General features: G+C 33.6%; 1 protein-coding gene across 1 annotated transcript in view; it reads right to left on the reverse strand.

Moving 5' to 3' along the window:
* LOC149171891 (3-hydroxyisobutyryl-CoA hydrolase-like protein 5) overlaps positions 1 to 16,555 on the reverse strand; it is a 209,177-nt gene extending 192,622 nt beyond the window's left edge. Inside the window, exons 1-11 of the mRNA XM_089426121.1 lie at positions 16,504 to 16,555; positions 16,221 to 16,339; positions 16,045 to 16,113; positions 15,885 to 15,945; positions 9,775 to 9,848; positions 9,183 to 9,266; positions 8,498 to 8,582; positions 8,180 to 8,265; positions 7,761 to 7,882; positions 7,567 to 7,627; positions 7,302 to 7,400 (exon numbers count right to left, since the gene is read on the reverse strand). Of these exons, the coding sequence (XP_089282247.1) occupies positions 7,302 to 7,400; positions 7,567 to 7,627; positions 7,761 to 7,882; positions 8,180 to 8,265; positions 8,498 to 8,582; positions 9,183 to 9,266; positions 9,775 to 9,848; positions 15,885 to 15,945; positions 16,045 to 16,113; positions 16,221 to 16,339; positions 16,504 to 16,555 (912 nt within the window). The remainder of the gene's footprint in view (positions 1 to 7,301; positions 7,401 to 7,566; positions 7,628 to 7,760; positions 7,883 to 8,179; positions 8,266 to 8,497; positions 8,583 to 9,182; positions 9,267 to 9,774; positions 9,849 to 15,884; positions 15,946 to 16,044; positions 16,114 to 16,220; positions 16,340 to 16,503) is intronic.
* Positions 16,556 to 19,422: the final 2,867 nt, after the last annotated feature.

Raw genomic sequence — 19,422 nt, forward strand, 5'->3', positions numbered from 1 at the left:
CCACATGGGAGGACAATAATTTTATACAGAATCATCAAGAACTACTCAAGCATTGCGGACAACACTTTTTGAAGGAGAGGGGCATGTTAGGCCCCTATACTACTATTGTAACCCCTTATTGTTATTAGTACAACCCCCTTATTATATTTTTGTACCCATGTAGTCCCCATATTGTTATTAATATGCCCCATAGAATCCCACTATTGTTATTATTCTTCCCTTACATTATTATTGTTATGTCGGCTCTGATTATATTATGACCCCTTAGACTCCTATATATAGAAATGAGGTCTTGTCATTTGTATCATCCAAGAATTATTCATTTGTGTAACGTAAAGGAGGTTGCCCCCTCGAAGAGGCTGATTTATGAGGCATTGATCTTTATTTTCTATCTTTTTTGTGAGCTGGTTTCATAACACTAACTTAAGTCATGTAGAGTGTCTCCTACATTATAGGATCCCTAGTTGAGTTTATTTTGAGTTGTAATTAATTAATTCATTCTAACTTAGTTAAAGTCAGTTAAACTAGTTTCAACTATTGGAGGAACTAGTGGGAGGTCTAGTGGTGTGGTGCTTACTGCACTGATTAACCAGTTAACTGATGATTCACTCATAAATAACTCATGCATGTTAGATCTAAGAGTTACCCAGTTGAGATTGGAGTTGAGGAACATTGTACTATCAGTTGTATAATCATTCAAATTATACAGGTGGTGCATTCAGTCAGAGGAAGGCCTATGATGGATTACTCAATTCCTTTGAGGAATTTCCCTAATTAATAGGGGGTTAAATCCCAAGGAAACAATGCAAGGAAATAGGGACTTGGGCAAGCAAAAAATTGGTTAAGTATTGTCTTGATTTTGTCTAAGAAGCAGTGGGACAGATAGAGATAGTGCAAACGCTGCTTGGACTTGAGAAAAACATTGTAATCTTCTCATTTTTTTTACTAATGAAATATACAGATAGCAGGGGTTTTTATTTGTGGCTTTCCCTAGGAAATCATTGTGTAATGTGTTGATTGAATTATTTCTCTTGTATGCTTCGTGATTTCACGATCGTTTAGTTGTTTTCGCTGATGAGTAGAGTAGATTCAAGTTTATTGTTTTAGTAAATTACAATTAGTAGTTTGAATCTACAAGGAATTTCTACATGGAATCAGAGAAAAAATCACTCTAGAAGAGGAGAATACGAGTTTATATTTAGTAGGTGAAATCGAATTTGTAGTATCATAGTTTAGAGTCAGTAGGATGTCGTTCTATGAATTGAGATTTGAATATGCCCTTGAGGGTATTTTGAGCAATATTGCTTGGAAGGATATGATGGAGGAAGTGTTGGAAGACAATGGGCTTAAGGAATTCATAGACAAAGATATTCCTAAGCCTCCAGTAGATGATGCTCAAGATCTAGAAGAGTGGAGAAATTGTGCTACAAAGACAAGAAGGATTATCCTAGAAGGAGTTTGAGATCATATTGTCTTGAACCTCCACAATAAGGAGACTCCATATGTAATGTGGAAGGCCTTGACAAACCTGTTTCAAAATAGCAGTGACCACAGGAAGCTGGCATTGAAGGATAAGCTCAGGAAAATCAAGATGGTGAAGGGTGACACAATAGCAAAGTACTTGACCAAGTTCACTCAATGTCGAGATGATCTTGGAAGTGTTGTTGTTATAGTTGTTGAATATGATCTTGTCAACCTAACACTTTTAGGCCTTCCTAAGAGATGGCACAAATATTGGGACTTAGTAAATGGGAGGGAGAAGCTACCAGAGTGGGAGTGTTTGTGGATCGACTTTGTGCAAGAAGAGATTCGGCAGAACACCAGAGATGGGACCTCATCCAAAGAAGTGGAAGAGGATTTTTCATTACTAGGAAATGAAAAGAAAGCCAAAAGAAAGAAGTCCCAAGGCAAGGAGGGAAGAAGAAATAATTTTCCAACATCAAATATTTTCATTATCACGAGTTCAAGCACTATGCCACGAAATTTCCATAGAAAAAAGCAAGCAAGAAGGAGCTTGCAATAGCAGCAGCAGGTGACACTCCAGCTTCACAATTCGAACTTGATTTTACTCTCATTGCATGCATGGCTAGCACAATAATGGGAAACATGTGATATCTCTAGAGCAGTGCCTCGTTCCATATGATGAAGAAGAAATATATCTTCAGTGGTTTGGAGGAGAAAGACTTCAAGAAGAACATAGAGTTTGGAGATTATGGGAGTTATAGTGTGATCGATATCGATGTTGTTACTTTTTAGAGGGAGTCTAGCTCCCCTCTTAAACTCATAGATGTGATGTATGTTCTAGGACTAACGAAGAATAGTGTTTCTATTGTGGTATTGGAAGACCATGCTTACAATGTGATATTTAGCAAAGGAAAGGTTTTCCTTAGACACATTGCCATAGGACATGTGAAACAAATCGGTGTGTGATTCAAGAACCTGTATGCACTTGAGGTACAACATGCATGCAAAGCCTTGAGGAGTAAGGCAAAGGTTAGAGTTTTGGTGGTTGATAGGGAGCATGAATTGCCTCTTAACATGCAACCTCAGAAGTAGCCTCAACAAGTTGTGGAGCAGCCACAAATGGAGAAACAAAGAGGAGGCCGAGTGGACACATCCACTCAAGCATAGGCCTCCATTACGAGGAAATTTCAAGGAAAGTGGGAAGAGGGAGCACAGGGAGCCATACCTCCAGGTGAGAGGTGGGGCAATCTGAGGCAATAGTCCCAAGAGTGCATAATTTTGGGAAAGATCCATTGAGGTGTTTTTTGTCTCATGGATCATTACCTTGTTACAAGGGCCCACAATATTCAGTAGGAGGAGGATCTATGTTAGTCAAATACTGAGGAGTGGAGAGCAGTGTTGACAACAAAGTAAGAGGATAAGTACTAGAGTCAGTAGCAACACAGTTTTTCCCAGTAGACAGTTTCATACACAATTGATTCAATTTATTTTTGGATTCTTTTTTTGGTTGCAGATGTTATAGTAGAAACAATAATAGTGACAAAAGTTACATCTAGAACATTCCAAAGGTACTGGATTAGGATAGATGTGAATCCCTTTCTTGTTGAGAGAGAGTGTTGAAAATTGCAACAAGAAACATTCAAAATAGTATCAACAAAGATCTTGATTTAATTTTGTCCTTGAATTAAATTAGGAATAATATTGTAATTCCACATCTCATGACAACTTGTATTAGTTAACTAAGTTAATTTTACATAGTTGTCTCAGTTAATTCAAGTTGAGGGTCTAACTTGAGTCATGTAGAGTGTCTCCTACATTAGAGGAGCCCCGATTTAGTTTATTTTGAGTTATAATTAATTAATTTAGTCTAACTGAGTTAAAGTTAGTTAAACTAGTTCCAAGTGTTGGAGGAACTAGTGGGACGTCTAGTAGTGTGGTGGTTCCTATAGTGATCAATGAGTTAACTGACAATTCACTAATAAATAACTCATGCATGTCAGATCTGAGATTTACCCAGTTGAGATTGGAGTTCAGGGATAGTGTATTATCAATTGTATAATCATCCGAATTGTACAAGTGGTGCATGTAGTCAGAGGAAGACCTATGATGGATTGCGCAATTCCCTTGAGGAATTTCCCTAATTAATAGGGGTCTAATTCCCAAGAAAACAGTGCAAGGAAATAGGGACTTGGGAAAGTAGAAAATTGGTTAAGTATTGCCCTAGGCTTGTCTGGGAAGTAGTGAGATAGATCGAGATAGTGCAGAGGTTGCTTGGGCTTGAGAAAAGCATTGTAATCTTCTCATATTTTCTGACTAATGGAATATATAGATAGCAGGGGTTTTTAGTTATGGCTTTCCCGAGGAAATAATTGCGTAATGTGTTTATTGAATACTTTCTCTTGTATGCTTCATGATTTCACGATAATATAATTATTTCCACTAATGAGTAGAGTAGATTCAAGTCTATTGTTTTAGTCAATTACAATTAGCAATTTGAATCTACAAGGAATTTCTACATTAAATGCATAAAGTCGTGTATAATTTGAGTTGTTATACTTGTATAATTTGAGTTATAAAAACTATATAATTTGAGATACATTTTAGCTTTCCATTAGAGGGAGACTCATCTTGATAAGGTCTATTCTACAGTTTATTTTTGTCTATTGGATGCATTTATATGTGATTCTAATGGAAATCATACATAACATAGATGTTATTCTGGCTAAATTTTTGTGGACTAGTACCAATCTTGCAGGGAAAATACATCTGGTGCGCTTTCTGCTCATTTCCAAAGTCCTTGATGCGGGGAGTTTGGGGGTCATGGATACACTCTCCTTCAACATGGCACTAATCTAGAAGAATATTTGGAGAGGACTGATTGGTAGGGGCATCTAGTCACAAATCATTAGAGGCAATTACTTGGATTATAAGGATTTTGATACGTGGATCAAATATGGTGTGAGACATAAACAAAATTCCTCCTTCATTTGGTGTAGTATGATGAAGAACAAACATTGGATGTTTGGGGGCCTCTGTTGGTAGGTTGGAAATGGCACACAAGTTGATGTTGGTTTGGATGCCATCTAAGGCATACAGGGAAATCACACAATTTATGTCCCACTTCTCCAACATCTCCACGGTAGAGGTATTTTTTTCTTCTTACTTATCGTTACTTTTTAGGATTTTCCTAATATTTTTTAGTCCTCGCTTAGGGCAGAAGATATAGGACTAACTAGTGTCCCGACTACAAATTGTGATCAATACATTTTATAGATTAACGTTGTAGGGATTTCTATTTCAGATCACATAGACAAGATGAACTGGGCTAGACAAACACATAAGGGTCAAATCGTAGCAAGAGAGCTATACAATCATATTTTCAAATCACTTCCTACTTTTTAGGAACACATTTGGTTTCAAAAGTATTGGAATTGGGAGTTACCATAGAAACTCAAATGTTTTGGTTGGTTGTCCCTACACAAAAAAATTGTCACCTAGGAGAATCTTACACGTAGAGGTTTTATTGGTCTAAGCATATGTCCCCTTTGCATGCAGGACATAGAGGATGTTCTCCATCTATTTTTGAGTTGCTCATTTTCTACTGAGGTTTGGACCTCAATCCCACACACCCTACATATTGTTTCATTTTGGATTTCCAGCTCATTGGAGGCATGCTTTAGGCATTGCTTTGAGACTCAAAAGGATTTTTTCACTTTACCTTTCTACATTATCTGGGGCATTTAGTGATGTAGGAATAGAAGTATCTTTGAACAATCAGAGGTAGAGGTGACGAAAACTATATTGTGGATTGTGGCTTATTACTCAGAAATTGGGCCTAGGAAAAAAGAACAAAAAATGAGAAGGGTAAAAAACTGGGATGTGTGGAAGAATTTTCTACTTGGGTTTTTTGATGGAGTTTGCAATAACAACGAATGCAGTTGCAACGCTTTCATCGTCATTGAGCCTGGAAACTATTGTCATTTATGGTGGGAGGGCGGTAGGGGAACCAAAAATAGGGCATAAATCATAGCCTTGTGGACCTTCCTCATTTGTGTAAAATGGCTTGATATCAATGATCTACAAGTTTTTAGGGATTGTAAAGGCTTTCATCGTCATTGAGCCTGGAAACTATTATCATTTATGGTGGGAGGGCAGTAGGGGAACCAAAAATAGGGCATAAATCATAGCCTTGTGGGGCTTCCTCATTTGTGTAAAATGGCTTGATATCAATGATCTACAAGTTTTTAGGGATGGTAAAGGCATCATCGACTGGGTGAAAGGACACTCACAGTTTCATCCTCATCAGCTATCAAACTGGATGAATCACATTTGTACAGTGGAGAGATCCTTCCAACACATCACCTACAGACACATATACACAGAGAAGAACCACACAATTGATATGTTATCAAAAAGAGGAGTTGATAAAGAGTGAGGTGTCATCTATTATGTTGCTTTTAATCATGATATTAGGACTAATGTAGGTAGTATAAATATTCTTTAAAATCTTTTACATATATTTTTTTAACTTTGAAAAAGAAATATGTATTTTGTACTCTCTTTTTATAGTATAAAAGTTTGTTTTGTAGATGTACCATTTCATTTTGAAAATAATTAATACAATTGATAAAGTTTGTTATTATGTGATTGTGCATTATTTGACTATATTATATTGTCATAATATTTTCTACGTGTTATCTAGTTTTATGAATTTGATTTATTTAATAGAAATAGATTTGATTGAAAATGAAATGTAAAAATAATATATTGTTTTCAATTGAATTGTTTTTTCTCTAAATTTTTCTTTATGGAAGAGTTGCATAAATATATGTCTTTCTAATTGAAATTAAGACTGGCCCTTTAAATTTAATCAAGGGCATTGAAGTTCGTCCAAGTAGTACATAGTAATAATAGGAGTGGTGGATTAATGAATTCATTTGCTTTACTCGTCCATGACTGTTGATCATGAAGTGGGTAACGCAGATTGAGAATTCTTCTCCCTTATCCAGCCGAGACTTTTATATATACTCTTATGCGCATGTCAATTTACCAATGATACAATTCTGAGGCTCCTCTGCTGCATGTCAATGTAAGGTGAGTTAACTTCTCTTGGGCATCCAATCTTATACTCCCCATGCATTGAGGTAAGTCTTCTCTATTGCCCACTATTGGTATGGTTCAGCCTTAGTATTCACTAGTGCATCCAATCTTATACTCCCCATGCATTGAGGTAAGTCTTCTCTATTGCCCACTATTGGTATGGTTCAGCCTTAGTATTTACTAATTTACCAAGCTCGACTCATACGACTCCTACGATTCTGGGTTTCAAGGCTTACACTGATAAATGAAAAGGGTTATGATACATGAAGTTATCATTAAATCTTTCGTATGTACAATTTTGTTTTGGTGTAGAACCAAGTTTCTGAATTTGAGGAAAGTTAAAAAATTTATTTATTTTAATTTTTTAATTATATTGTTTTTTTAATTAAATATTTATTTTATTTTAATTTTAAAAAATACTGGTTAACCACATTAAATCACACATCATCCTCATATTGACTAACAGAATGCTAATCTTCACCCAATTAATTGAAATTTAAAAATCTACTAAATAGTGAGCTAGAAATATAATGTTATTTTCAAAAATACATTAGAAATATAATGTTATTTTCAAAAATACATTGCATCACGCATAATCCTCATACTGCAAAGTAGAATTCTCATCTCTACCCAATTAATCGAAATTTAAAAATCCACTAAATGGTGAGCAAGAAATATCGTAATGTCATTTTCAAAAAGAGATCATTGATTACAATTGTGGGAAAAAAGGAGATTACCGATCGTAATGTCATCTTCAAAGCAATTGGTGAAGAACTCTTTAATTTTTTAATAGTGCCCTTGACCCATTCATTCCCCTCCATATCGCTCGCCGTTGCCTGATTGACAAAGAGACATATGACATAAGCTTCGGATATGTGAGAATAGTACTTCCCACATCAGAATATAATTGGGTGTATACAGAGTTCCGTTAAGTGGGGAATTTTTTTTTTTTTTTATATCATGCGTATCGACGTGGTAAAGACAAGATATAAGAAATATCACCAGAGATTCCATGATGTCTTCTACAGTGTCATTGGAGAAGCACTTGTTAATCAAAGAACTACTGCACAGAAACAAACATATGTGTGTAAGACTCAAGCTATATCTGGAATCTTTCACTTAGAAATAAAAAGATGTAGCAGAAAACACAGTGATACATTAGTACCACATCTAGTCTTGAAGTTTCTATTTCTTACTTATGGAGAATGCTTTTCTCGCCAAGCTGAACTGGAACAGTAAATTCTTCAATCGTTGCTTTGACAAGGTTCTTATCTCCGGTGTTCAAATCAATTAAACGCTTCTCCAGTTCTTCCAATTTCTGATGTAAATAGAATATGGTAAAGATACTACATATCAATAACAACAGTTATAACACAATATTTCCATGGAACTAACCATAGGGCCTAAGCATAGCATTGCTTCATCACAGAATGTACAGAAATTAATAAATACACTACTTGAAAATTGGTTGCAGTCAATAGTTTGAATTATAAATCACATTGATCCATAACCTCAGGAGGACATCACTATTTAGACAAAGCATTTAGTTAATAATTTCCCTGCAGCATTCATCTAGATTTTCTAATTTGTATTAAGTCAACTGACACATAACTACCTCTGATGGAATATAATGAGTTCCAAGACCAGTTGCAATCATTTCTACACCATCAAGTCGTGAGCCTGTTAAGGCTAAATACTCCCCTGCAATTTCATAATATCATAGTCATCCCAAGAGAAAACAAAACAACCAAAAATATATCCAAATTCATTCTTTCTCTAAGTGTATTTCATTTCCTAAAGTATGCCACTTCTGCCAAAGATGCTTGTACTATCTCTTAAATTTTTCCCCTCATGCATTAGGGCCTATGATGAATTGCGTTTCATTGTTGAATGATGAAATATATATAGACACAACACAACATGGTGTATTTACCAAGGTGTCCGGAAAGATGTGAAAGAATGTATGAGAGACCCGATTCAGTGTGAAATCCAAAGCCAACTTCAGGTGCTGCGAAGACCTGTACTCAGAACTTTGTATCTGTCAATAATGTTTTATTATTGTAATCACATCATGAATTATACAAGTGCATTCTAAATAATACTTTAATGAAAAATAACAAATGTGGTGGTTCTTTTCTTCATCATTTTAAAGAATTTAAAAAAATTTCCTCTTCCTCGTACGTTATAATGCAATAAAAACCAAACAATGTAAGACCATATTTTAAACGTGTAAGCTCCCAAACTATGCAAGTGTGTTTTTTCCAGTTGTGTGAAGGACCCTATAATTAAAACTCATAAAGATGGATTAGTGAATAAAGGGCATTCCAATGTTGATTGCATATTCCCCAAATATCCAGAAATCTGATGATAAAGAGAAGAGTAAATTATTTAAACGCTTTGTTGACCATCAGATTCCTGGAAATCCCAGAATTTACAATCAACATAAGTTCAGGAGTCAATAATATCATCAAGAAATACGGTTGAAAGTGTAGCACAATCTCAATCTCACTTTGTGGTGGTAGTGTATTTGTACTATGAATTGAAGAGGGATATTCTAATCCTTTACATAAAAAAGGAAAATTTTCATTGAAATTTTCATTGAAATTGGAAGAACTCACAGTTTTCTCTGTGACTACTTTATAGGTGGACAATATTGCTAAACTTGCACCTGCTCCCATTGCAATTCCATTAACAAGAGCTACCTGAATCAAACATGCATAGTCTTTCTTTGTAAATTAATTAAATAGAAACATATAGGTGGATAATATTGCTAAACTTGCACCTGCTCCCATTGCAATTCCATTAACAAGAGCTACGTGAATCAAACATGCATAATCTTCTCTGTAAATTAATAATAGGAACATAAGAGTTGGAGGAGAAATATTCGCCCTTCTACTTTTATAAAAAAATGCAGAGGGAAAATAACATGCTAGCAACAAAATATTAATTATGTTTTAACTATGTTTTAAATGATAATTATGGAGATTGTAGTATTTATATTTATCTATCATAGTTTTAGATAGAAAAGAAAGAAAATACAATACAAACACATAATCTAATAAACTTCAATTATATTGAAAAGATCCATATAAAATCTAGGAGACATTATTCTTCCCGATAGAGTAGCATGAGTCTCGAATTACAAACTGCAATCATTTTTACAATATGAAAAATTAAAAATGGTATAAACTAAAAAGTGAGAGTCCTCACCAGAGTTTTCTTGTACGTATGGATGTGATAGTAAAGCCAATAGCTGTTGTAGATAAGCTCGATAGTTTGTTTGTCTGCAAAAATGTTTGTGGATCATGATTTATAACATAAAAATACACCTAAATAAAAACAGATAAATTTGTTATGTCCATGTGCAATGGAATATTTTTTTGAAGAAATAGCATTGATTTTTATTTGGATAGGTATCTCGCTGGTAGATTAATCTATTTTTTTAATCTAAATCTTTATCTTTTGGTTATAAATAATAAAGATGACATATTTTGGTTTTATTTTTCACATCAACGGATGAAATTTAAATATTAACTACCTTGCATCTCTAAATCCATGTTTACCTTTTCACACTTACCTAATACAATTATAATATTATGATGTAAATTATCTTATGAGAAATGACATCTTATGTTAAAATTGGAAACTAGGGGAAAATTCTAGTTTGGATAGCTCATTTGATGGCGACGATGGTTGCATTGTATTTCTCTTTTCGAGAGGACCAAAATCGACATAAATATCATCAAATTTGGACAACCGAAAGTGTATTTTTGAATTATAAACCCACATGTGCATATTTGATCAGGTCAGCCCTAACACAAACTAGACACCCTTGGAAGGTCATAAATAAAAGTGACCTCTACCTTATTTGGGCAATCATCTTGAATCATTTTCTCTTCCTTGTTTTTGGCTCGCACAAGTTTGAGGCAAGTCTGCGGAGGAATGGGTTCACACGAAGGTGAAATTGTAGGGTTTGAAGCTCGCAACTTTGTTTTAGGGTTTTGGGCCTTAGTCGCAGGCATGCCACAAAGATATCTCGACTACAATCACTCACTTCCAGACTCATTCGTGCTACTGAATACTTTTAGTCACATGCACAACATGTCCTCTATGCGTCTGGCATGTAAGATTTGGTTTTTTAGTTCTCTGAAGTTTTCGATCTTTGAATGTAGAAAGTGAGAGTTCATTACAAGCCTATGAATTAGGGTTTTGAGTATAAGCTTTGATGGGTTCATTTCATGGATATTGTTTATTTTATTATTGCTAAATAGGTTTATGGTTGAAGATATGCATTATTGTACTCTCATTTGCTTAATACTTTAATGGCAATCTAATAACAAGAAGAATTTGAAAGGGTTTTCCCCATAGTGGGTTTTGCCCTAGTCTTTGACCAATCTTGGTGTCTCTATGTGTGAATGAATTTATTCTATTGTTCCTTTATGTTTCATTCATTGATATTGTTCTTTCTACATAGTTGCATATGTTGCTAAATAATGATGTAAATATGAATAATGTTATGATGTTATTGGGTGAATCTAATGTGTAAATGAAGAAATGCAATTATCAAAGCAAAAAACAATAGAGCCATAAGAAAAACTAACATGGTATCAGAGTTGGGCTTAAGAAAATTCATTGAAGGTCAACCCTATCATGACACCATTGAAGGAAACAAATAGAGGAGACCTAAAACAATTATAGGGTTTGAAGGAAACCATAGGAAATTTAGGGTCTGATGGATATTATGAGGTTAGGGTTTGAGAGAAACCCTGGCTTATGACAAATATTTGAAATATGAAATCTAGAAATGCTAGCATGGTCAATGTGAAGAAGCTCAAGCACTTGTCACAGATTTGATGAAGCCCTAAATGGGATAATTTCTATTAGGCCTGGTTGCTTATGAAATTAATGAATATATATTGAAGGAAACAAGTGGACAATGGATAGTGATAGCTCTTAAAGGCTGGTTCAAGAGGGTGATGATCACCTCTCATTAAAGGAAGAGAAGAACTAGCATTGGAAAAGGTAGAGAGGCACTTGATGAAAAGGTGACAAAGTGCTACAACTGTCAATGTAAAATAAGAAGGTGCATAGGTATCTAAACACTACAAGGTGTGTATGGTGTTGCTTCAATATTATGTTTCTACTACAATATTGATGGAAGGGTAATCCCTAAGACATGATGAGTATATCACCTTCACAAATGGCTCATGTATGCATACGAAAGAAAGTTTGATACATATGATGAAATGATGCACTTGGTAGTAAACACATATCTTACCTTTTAGACATGATGAACTTCTTGATTCTATGAAGCTACTTAATATTGATATACTTGATGTTTTCTATCATTTTGGATATCTTGATACCATAAAGAAGGCTAGCACCTTGATTCTAATAGATGGCAACTTGATACTATTGATAATGTTTGTGAAAAGCATGGTAGCCATGATGATAGAAGTGAAACAATGATATTGATATTCATGATCTTCTTGTTGACCATGGTTAGGTTTTGATGAGCTTAGTAAATATGATATATGGTAAAATTAAATTCCATGACTTGATGGATTGAGCTATGTGACAAAAAAATAATGTTTTGATCATGATTCCTGAAGTATACTCCTATTATCTAGTTGACACTAACCCTTGATGAAATATTAATTCCATGATGTAATGGTTAAGTAGTTGGTGATAACATGTTATGACCATGATGAATATGTCATATATTTTGACTTTATGATCTGGTAGATATGTTGATGCATGACAATATTATAGAGAGGTCGATGACTTGAATGGAGATGATTGAAGTGGATTCCCATTCAAAGGGAGAATCTTACCATAAGGTCCCTACTCCTATTATCATTTTCATTATATGTATAGAATATTTTTTATTGTTGAAGTAAGATTTATGGACATGAATAGACAAATATCTTATATTTTTGGTCTACAGCAAAGTTCAGGTCTAAGAAGAAAGAGTTTTTCCTTCCTCTAAGCCCAAGTCACACTAAAGAAAGCCTAAGGGTGTGATTGTATCCTATCAACCACATGGAAGAAGGCCTATGGATGCGGTTATGCATGGAGGACACAAAAGTTAAGTTTTGTGCATGAAATAATAAGTTCACTTGAAGGATGTCAGTCCTACAGACATGGAGCAGACAATAGAATGTTTTATAAGCAGGGAAGTTTGAATTTTTGACTTATTATAATGTGAATGTTTTGACTAAACTTGTGTTTGCAGGTGATCGAGATATGAATATCAATATGTAATTATGATTTTACCATTGAAGCTTGTGTATGACAGTATTTAATAATAGTTGCAAGGGTTTGGCTAGATTTGTCTTATTTATATAGATAAACAGTGTTTGGACATTTGACATGATGCTTGATAATGATTTAGAACTTTGACTTGATGTTGATATTTCTTTTAGGCTATAGATCTCACTATGATAACAAATTTGGGATTTAACATGATGAATAATGATTTTATTTGATGACGGATGATTTTCCTTGATAACAATGCTATATGGGCATAGTGACTTTCAGTGACTTATATTGGTATTCTGTGTTGACATCATTAGCTTTGATACATTGGTTGAAGTATAAATAGTTGTGATTCAGTATGAAGTAATCTCACAATAAATGGATCGACCCTGCATCACTTGTTTTTTGTGTATGCATTTCCATCTAGCGACTTATATTATGACTATGAGGATGACGTGATGAAGCATTGCTATTTCTTGGTAAATTAAAACTTGTTGGCATAATAATAAATGAAGTCATAACTAGATATTTGGATGAGAACTCTACTTGCCACCTAGTCTAAAGAATTTGATATTGGGATATTGATGATTTTGATATTAGTTCTAATATGGATTCTAAACTTTGATAAGTTGACTTAGTTGATTTATGTAAGGCTAATCATATTGGTGTGGTAAATTGTTATGTTTGCAGAGAGAATTATATGAAGCAAGCTCCCCAAGCCTGATATGTTCACATTGACAGTTACCTGGTGAAGCCAAGAATATAATCCTCTACATCAAATATAGTCCAAGGTATGACTTTGATTTTGGTTTTATATACTGATGGTATACTCTTGAAAATAAATGAGACTCTAATGATTAAATTAAGAGGGAGTTGGCTTCTCAAGCTCGAAAGAATGAATCATGGCATGTTGAATTGATTTATGAAGTTTGGAAAATAAAATATATATCGTGAGGCCATTAAAAAAAATTAGAAAGTGGAAATGCAAATACTTGAACATTGTAATTAAATTTCAAGAAGTTATGAAGAGACATTGTTGAACCTGACTTGGAAACCCACAGTTGATTGAAGCATTGATGTTCCACATGGACACCCATATATATATATATATATATATATATATATATAGTGCATTGAATCTAATTGAATTCATGATTGAGCCGCTACACATTGAGTTGCCACCAATCACCCTTCAAGATATCTTCATGGGACGGTTATTTTTTTTGGTCTCATATATTATTCCTATGATATGTGACTGCATGGATGTACTAATGATGATTGGGATCATTATTAACGAGATGAGAACACATGAGTGTTGCCTTAGCATGATATAGGCCATGATATTTTAATGAGAAGTCCACAGCTTCAAGCACGACCAAGGTTGAGTACGAAGTTGCTAACATGACTAGTTGTGAGGTAAGATGAAGAAGCTCTTTGGAGAGATGTTTGAGCAGGTTCTCAATATGACATGGATACATTGCGATGAAAAAGAGTTGGAATCGATTAGCACAGAATCTCGTATATAGTTGGGATTGAGTTACCTTCATACATTGAGACAATGTTGTTGTACGAGACAAGCTTAGGCTTGTGGTTGAAACTTCCATGAGAGGGAGGATGAATAAGGTATCCCTTTGTGATATATATATATATATCTATATATATATATATATATATATATATATATATATATATATATATATATATATATATATATATATATATATATATATATATATATATATATAGATAATATGATATGATATTTGATTTGATGACCCGCATGATCAGGGGACTACTGATATTGTGACATGATGATTAAGTTGATAAAAGATGTAAGCACAGTGGTATGTTTCTTATCTATAGAGAGCATCGTTGATCAAGGACATTGAGCCATCTCTTCCCCCCTATCTGAGCTCCCAAGGTGTGGAATTGATATGGAGGGCTCCTACAGTTGAGCGACATTTGGACAATATGGTATAACCCCTATATGTTACCCATAGGTTTGGAGATGTTGCTCCCCTATCTTGGTCTTTGTAGAGTATACCTTAGTTGACATCATACCCATAAGTTAGGCTTGTTATGATTTTCCCTCCCCATATTTCCAATGGGTTGAGGAGGCTTGGGGCATGTGATCCTTACCTTTTGCTAAATCGGGTATCTAACTCAAGTTAAGATTATGATGCAAGTGGTCTACCACATGACTCTTGAGGGCCATTTTTGGGAAGATCGGTAGGAAATAGGATGGATTGAGATGTGCTCCCTTATATCACCTATTTCTCGATATGAGGTTGTATATGTTTAGCTCCCTCATGAGATTTTGGGTTGAGGTTAAGCTCCCTGATGTCGTTTTGGATTGAGATAGGATCTTTGATGTTGATGCGGGTCATAAATTTGACTCCCCGCTGATGTTTCCTAGGTGGTAGCATTAGGCTCCCCGCTAGCAGTGATTTCAGGTGGTAGCAGTGGCTCTTTGATGAATAGAGGGTGGTAGCATAGGCTCGCTCTGATGTTAAATTATTCTTCTTTTAGATTCAAGAATGTTCAATGTATGAGTAGGGACAATAAAGAGATAAGTAGAAATAAGTAAGATATGAATCGATATGAACAATTAAGATACGTGATAATGAGATACTTGATACAAGATATGATTTGATGATAGGATACTAGTGACCTCATGTAGGTGGAATTCTCCCTAGTTGAGAGGGAGTGCTAAAATTGGAAACTAGAGCCAAATTCCACTTTGGACAACTCATTTGATGAAGATGATTATTACATTGAATTCCTCTTTTAGAGAGGACCAAAATTGACCTAACAATCATCAAATTTAGATAAGGGAAAGTGTATTTTTGAATTATAATCCCACATGTACATATTTGATCAAGTCGGCCCTAAAGCAAATTGGACATGCTTGGAAGGCTATAAATACAAGTGACCTCTACCAAGAGAAGGATGATACATAAATGAACATCCTCTGCTACTTAATCTTACTATCTAACATTCAACTCTTCTGAGACTATACCCAAGAAGTAAAGATGCCAATTTCGAAAAGATTGGATACTAACCTGCCTTTCCATAATATAATCCTCGTAAGTCTGCCCCAACACAAAATGCTTGTCCAACCCCCTGAAGGAAATACATGAATTTCAACGAAGGTTTGAAAGTGGTACAATATTGAAAATTTGACAATAAAACATTGGAATCCAAAAGAGTGGATAATTTTACCTTGATGATCATCATCTCTGCATCATTTTCTTTTTCCCATTTTTCATAGAGCTCAGCTAATCGGATTGCCTGAATATCATATAATAGGATTTGTCAAACTAGTTTAAGAAAACATGTGCTTGGCCCAATGGCTCAACCACGGATCATAAATGAAAGGATATGGTCCAGTATCCTACCACTTCCCTGCTAATAATATTCATCTTGCGTGGGTTATTTAGAGTGATAACTTGCAGATGACCTTTCACTTCATCCAGAACAACCTGCTTGAATACAACTCCTTTCTTCAGTACATTTTCTTGACCAAAACATTAGCCAAAATAGAAAAACAATCAACTAATTTTGCCAGATAAATTCATGCACATATCATTTCTTCGCACTTGAAACAAACTAAAATTGATTGTAAAAACGAAGGTTTCAATTTTGTTCCAAAAAGAAAAACAATGTGATTGGGAAACATACCACAAAAATTCCCTCCCCTCTTAATTCTCAAAGCACCCAGTGATGCATACATATAGGGCTTTGTACAAGTAAAATGGAATGTTGTCACCCACTGAAGTTTAATCTCTTATCAACTCATGATATCTTGGTTTTACAATTTGACAAAATATCACATATTAGATATATATATATATATATATAAAGTGATGACATTAATGATATAAAGTGATGACATTACTGATCTGAAGTCTTTTTAATTTTCATTTAATCTTATCCAAATGTATTTAAAAAGTACTTAATTTATTTTCATTCTCAAACTTTTTGGTTTTTATTTCATAATTTTAAAATTGCCTAATTTTTCAATTTAATAAGAATAAAATAATTACATTAATTAAATTTAACAAATTTAAATTCATTTTCAAATATTTTCATTTTCATTTTATTTTATTTTCATTTTCAATTTATTTATTTTTAAAAATTTTCCTTGATTTATTTTTCCTTTATGAATTTTATTAAATTTGAAAAGTTTGCTTAATGTAACTGTTATAAGTTTTTCTCGATAACAAAAATACCATTCATTTGTAATTTTAAAATAAAATGTAGCACTCCACTAAAATTTAGCTTCTTATATATGTTACAATTTAACCAGATTTTACGTATAAAAAATATCACATTAATTAAACTAACCAATTCATCTTTATCCTCAAATCTTTTTTTTATTTAATTTTATTCTCATTCTCCCATACTTTTGATTTTGATTTAAACATTTTCTAATTTAATTGAATAAAAATCGTATTGCAACGGTTAAGATGGTTTCTATGAGTTTTTGTCTATAACAGAAATATAAGAGAAATAACCTTCGTTGACACATAAAATACGAATTTGTACTTCTAAAATAGATTGATAGCATTTATGGATTTATGATTGATTAGCTTTATAACTGAACAAATTTTCATATATAAAAGGTAATAACATTAATTAAACCTAATCCATTCATAGTCTTCGTTAAAGTTTTTTTTTTTTACTTTTTATTTGGAGTAGTTTACAGAAGTGGAGGAATTTCCTGGACGGTTAAAAGTGATCGGAATCTAAAAAGTGATTGGAATCCACGCAAATTTTTTTGAAAATATCTTGTAGATCCAGAGTTTGAATCATGTTTTTTATGGTGAAAATGAATTCAGCACCATCAAAAACCTCTAAAGCACCTAAAATTATGAAGTTTGACAACTTTTACTTGGATTTACAAAAATCCCTACCAGATTTTTTCAAAATATGGTCGGAATTTCCACAACTTTAAAAGCAAAAAAACATAATCGTTACACTACGACTTTTTATTTAAACTTAGCTTCATCCTCATGTTCCAATATTTTGAACTTTAATTTAATTCTTCTCTCACACATTTTCCCCTTTAAATTTTATTAAATTTCTTTTATATTTATTCTTAAAAAAATATTTTTATTTTTAATTTATTTTTTTCTTTAAGTATTTTATTGAATTAGAAAGGTTTTCTTCCAAGTGTGAATGGTTAATGTGGTTGTTATAGGTTTTTTTGAGTTAACACCAAAAATAACCTTTAACAAATTTGAGTTTTCATATTTGAACTCGATTAATATTTGTATTATATTTATATAGTTAAAGTATATGATGTTTTCTTGAAATATAAATGTTATAATATAGTTTCATTTATTATGAAATTATTATATGTTACAAGTTTAATAAATAACTAAAAAGATACATGTTTCATTTTGGCTAATACATAACTACATGACACTTAATTAAATATAATTTTATTTATTTAAATGTTGAAGGAGGAGTTATGCGAAACCTTATTTGATTCTTTTTTCAAACCCTAGCTACGATGATTTTGATTTCTCTCCCATCTGCTCCTTCTATGACTAAGGCTAATGGAGGGAGCGACTCTCCCTCCTATAGTAAGATTGTCTTAGGAGGCACTAATCCAGATCGACATACATACTCTATCCCCAACTCAATCTAATGAATAATTGTAAAAATTGCAATAGGCTTCATCATAGTCTAGTAAATAACAACTAGGGAGTTGTTTTCCCAATGTGGAAATAGACCCTAAATTTGAATTCTGCTCAAATCGAATTGGAGAATACATACAGTTCATGAAGGATTGTTCACTAATTGGGAACTTTCTAGGTATTTGACCATCAGAGAAAGCTCTCTCCTAACGAGTGAAAAATAAATGGAAACTTAAAGACTAAATGAAGCTCAAACTAGGAGCTAAGGGTTGTTTTACTATTGTTTTTGGTAATCCAAAGGACTCAAACAAGGTTTTTGAGAACATACGATATATTTTTCAATTTAGCTAGACTCTATTTACAATTGTTAACAAAGTGCTCAATGTTGCCAGACAAGGACTTTAGGGCAGCACCTGTATGGATTCAGATGTACTTCCTAGTAAGGGAGTGATGAAGAAACCATAGTTGGAAATTGGGAATTCCCTCAGACATTTTGTGCAAGTGTCTGAAGTAACCAAGCAGTAAAAGTACATATCTTATGCCAAATTTTTTGTTTATATGAACATATCTGAACCTCTCTCGAAATGTATAAATATATATTACCAGGATGAATTATAGAAGAAGACTCTTAATTATGAGAATATTACATTTAGATGTTAGTGATGCCATGCATATGGCCATTTATACCACAATTGTCCTTTGTTAGATCCAAAATAAAGCCCTAATCCATCATCGGGCTAGGATAATGATGTTTTCACTTTGGTGGACCATATGCGTCGTCACCCTAACTCTCAACATTGTTATCCAAAATCGCCAAAGCGAAAGAGCACTAATGCCAAATGATAGAAGCCACTTGCCTCTTTGGAAAATTGAAAGTCCCATTAGGAAAAGTTAGTGCCAGAAGTTGAAATGGAGGACTCTAACCCTTCTTCATCCTCTATTCACTTCCTTCCTC

This window comes from Pinus tabuliformis, chromosome 4_2, assembly GCF_031772625.1.
Source record: "Pinus tabuliformis cultivar Carrire ecotype Pingquan chromosome 4_2, CPIR1, whole genome shotgun sequence".
Taxonomy (NCBI): Eukaryota; Viridiplantae; Streptophyta; class Pinopsida; order Pinales; family Pinaceae; genus Pinus; species Pinus tabuliformis.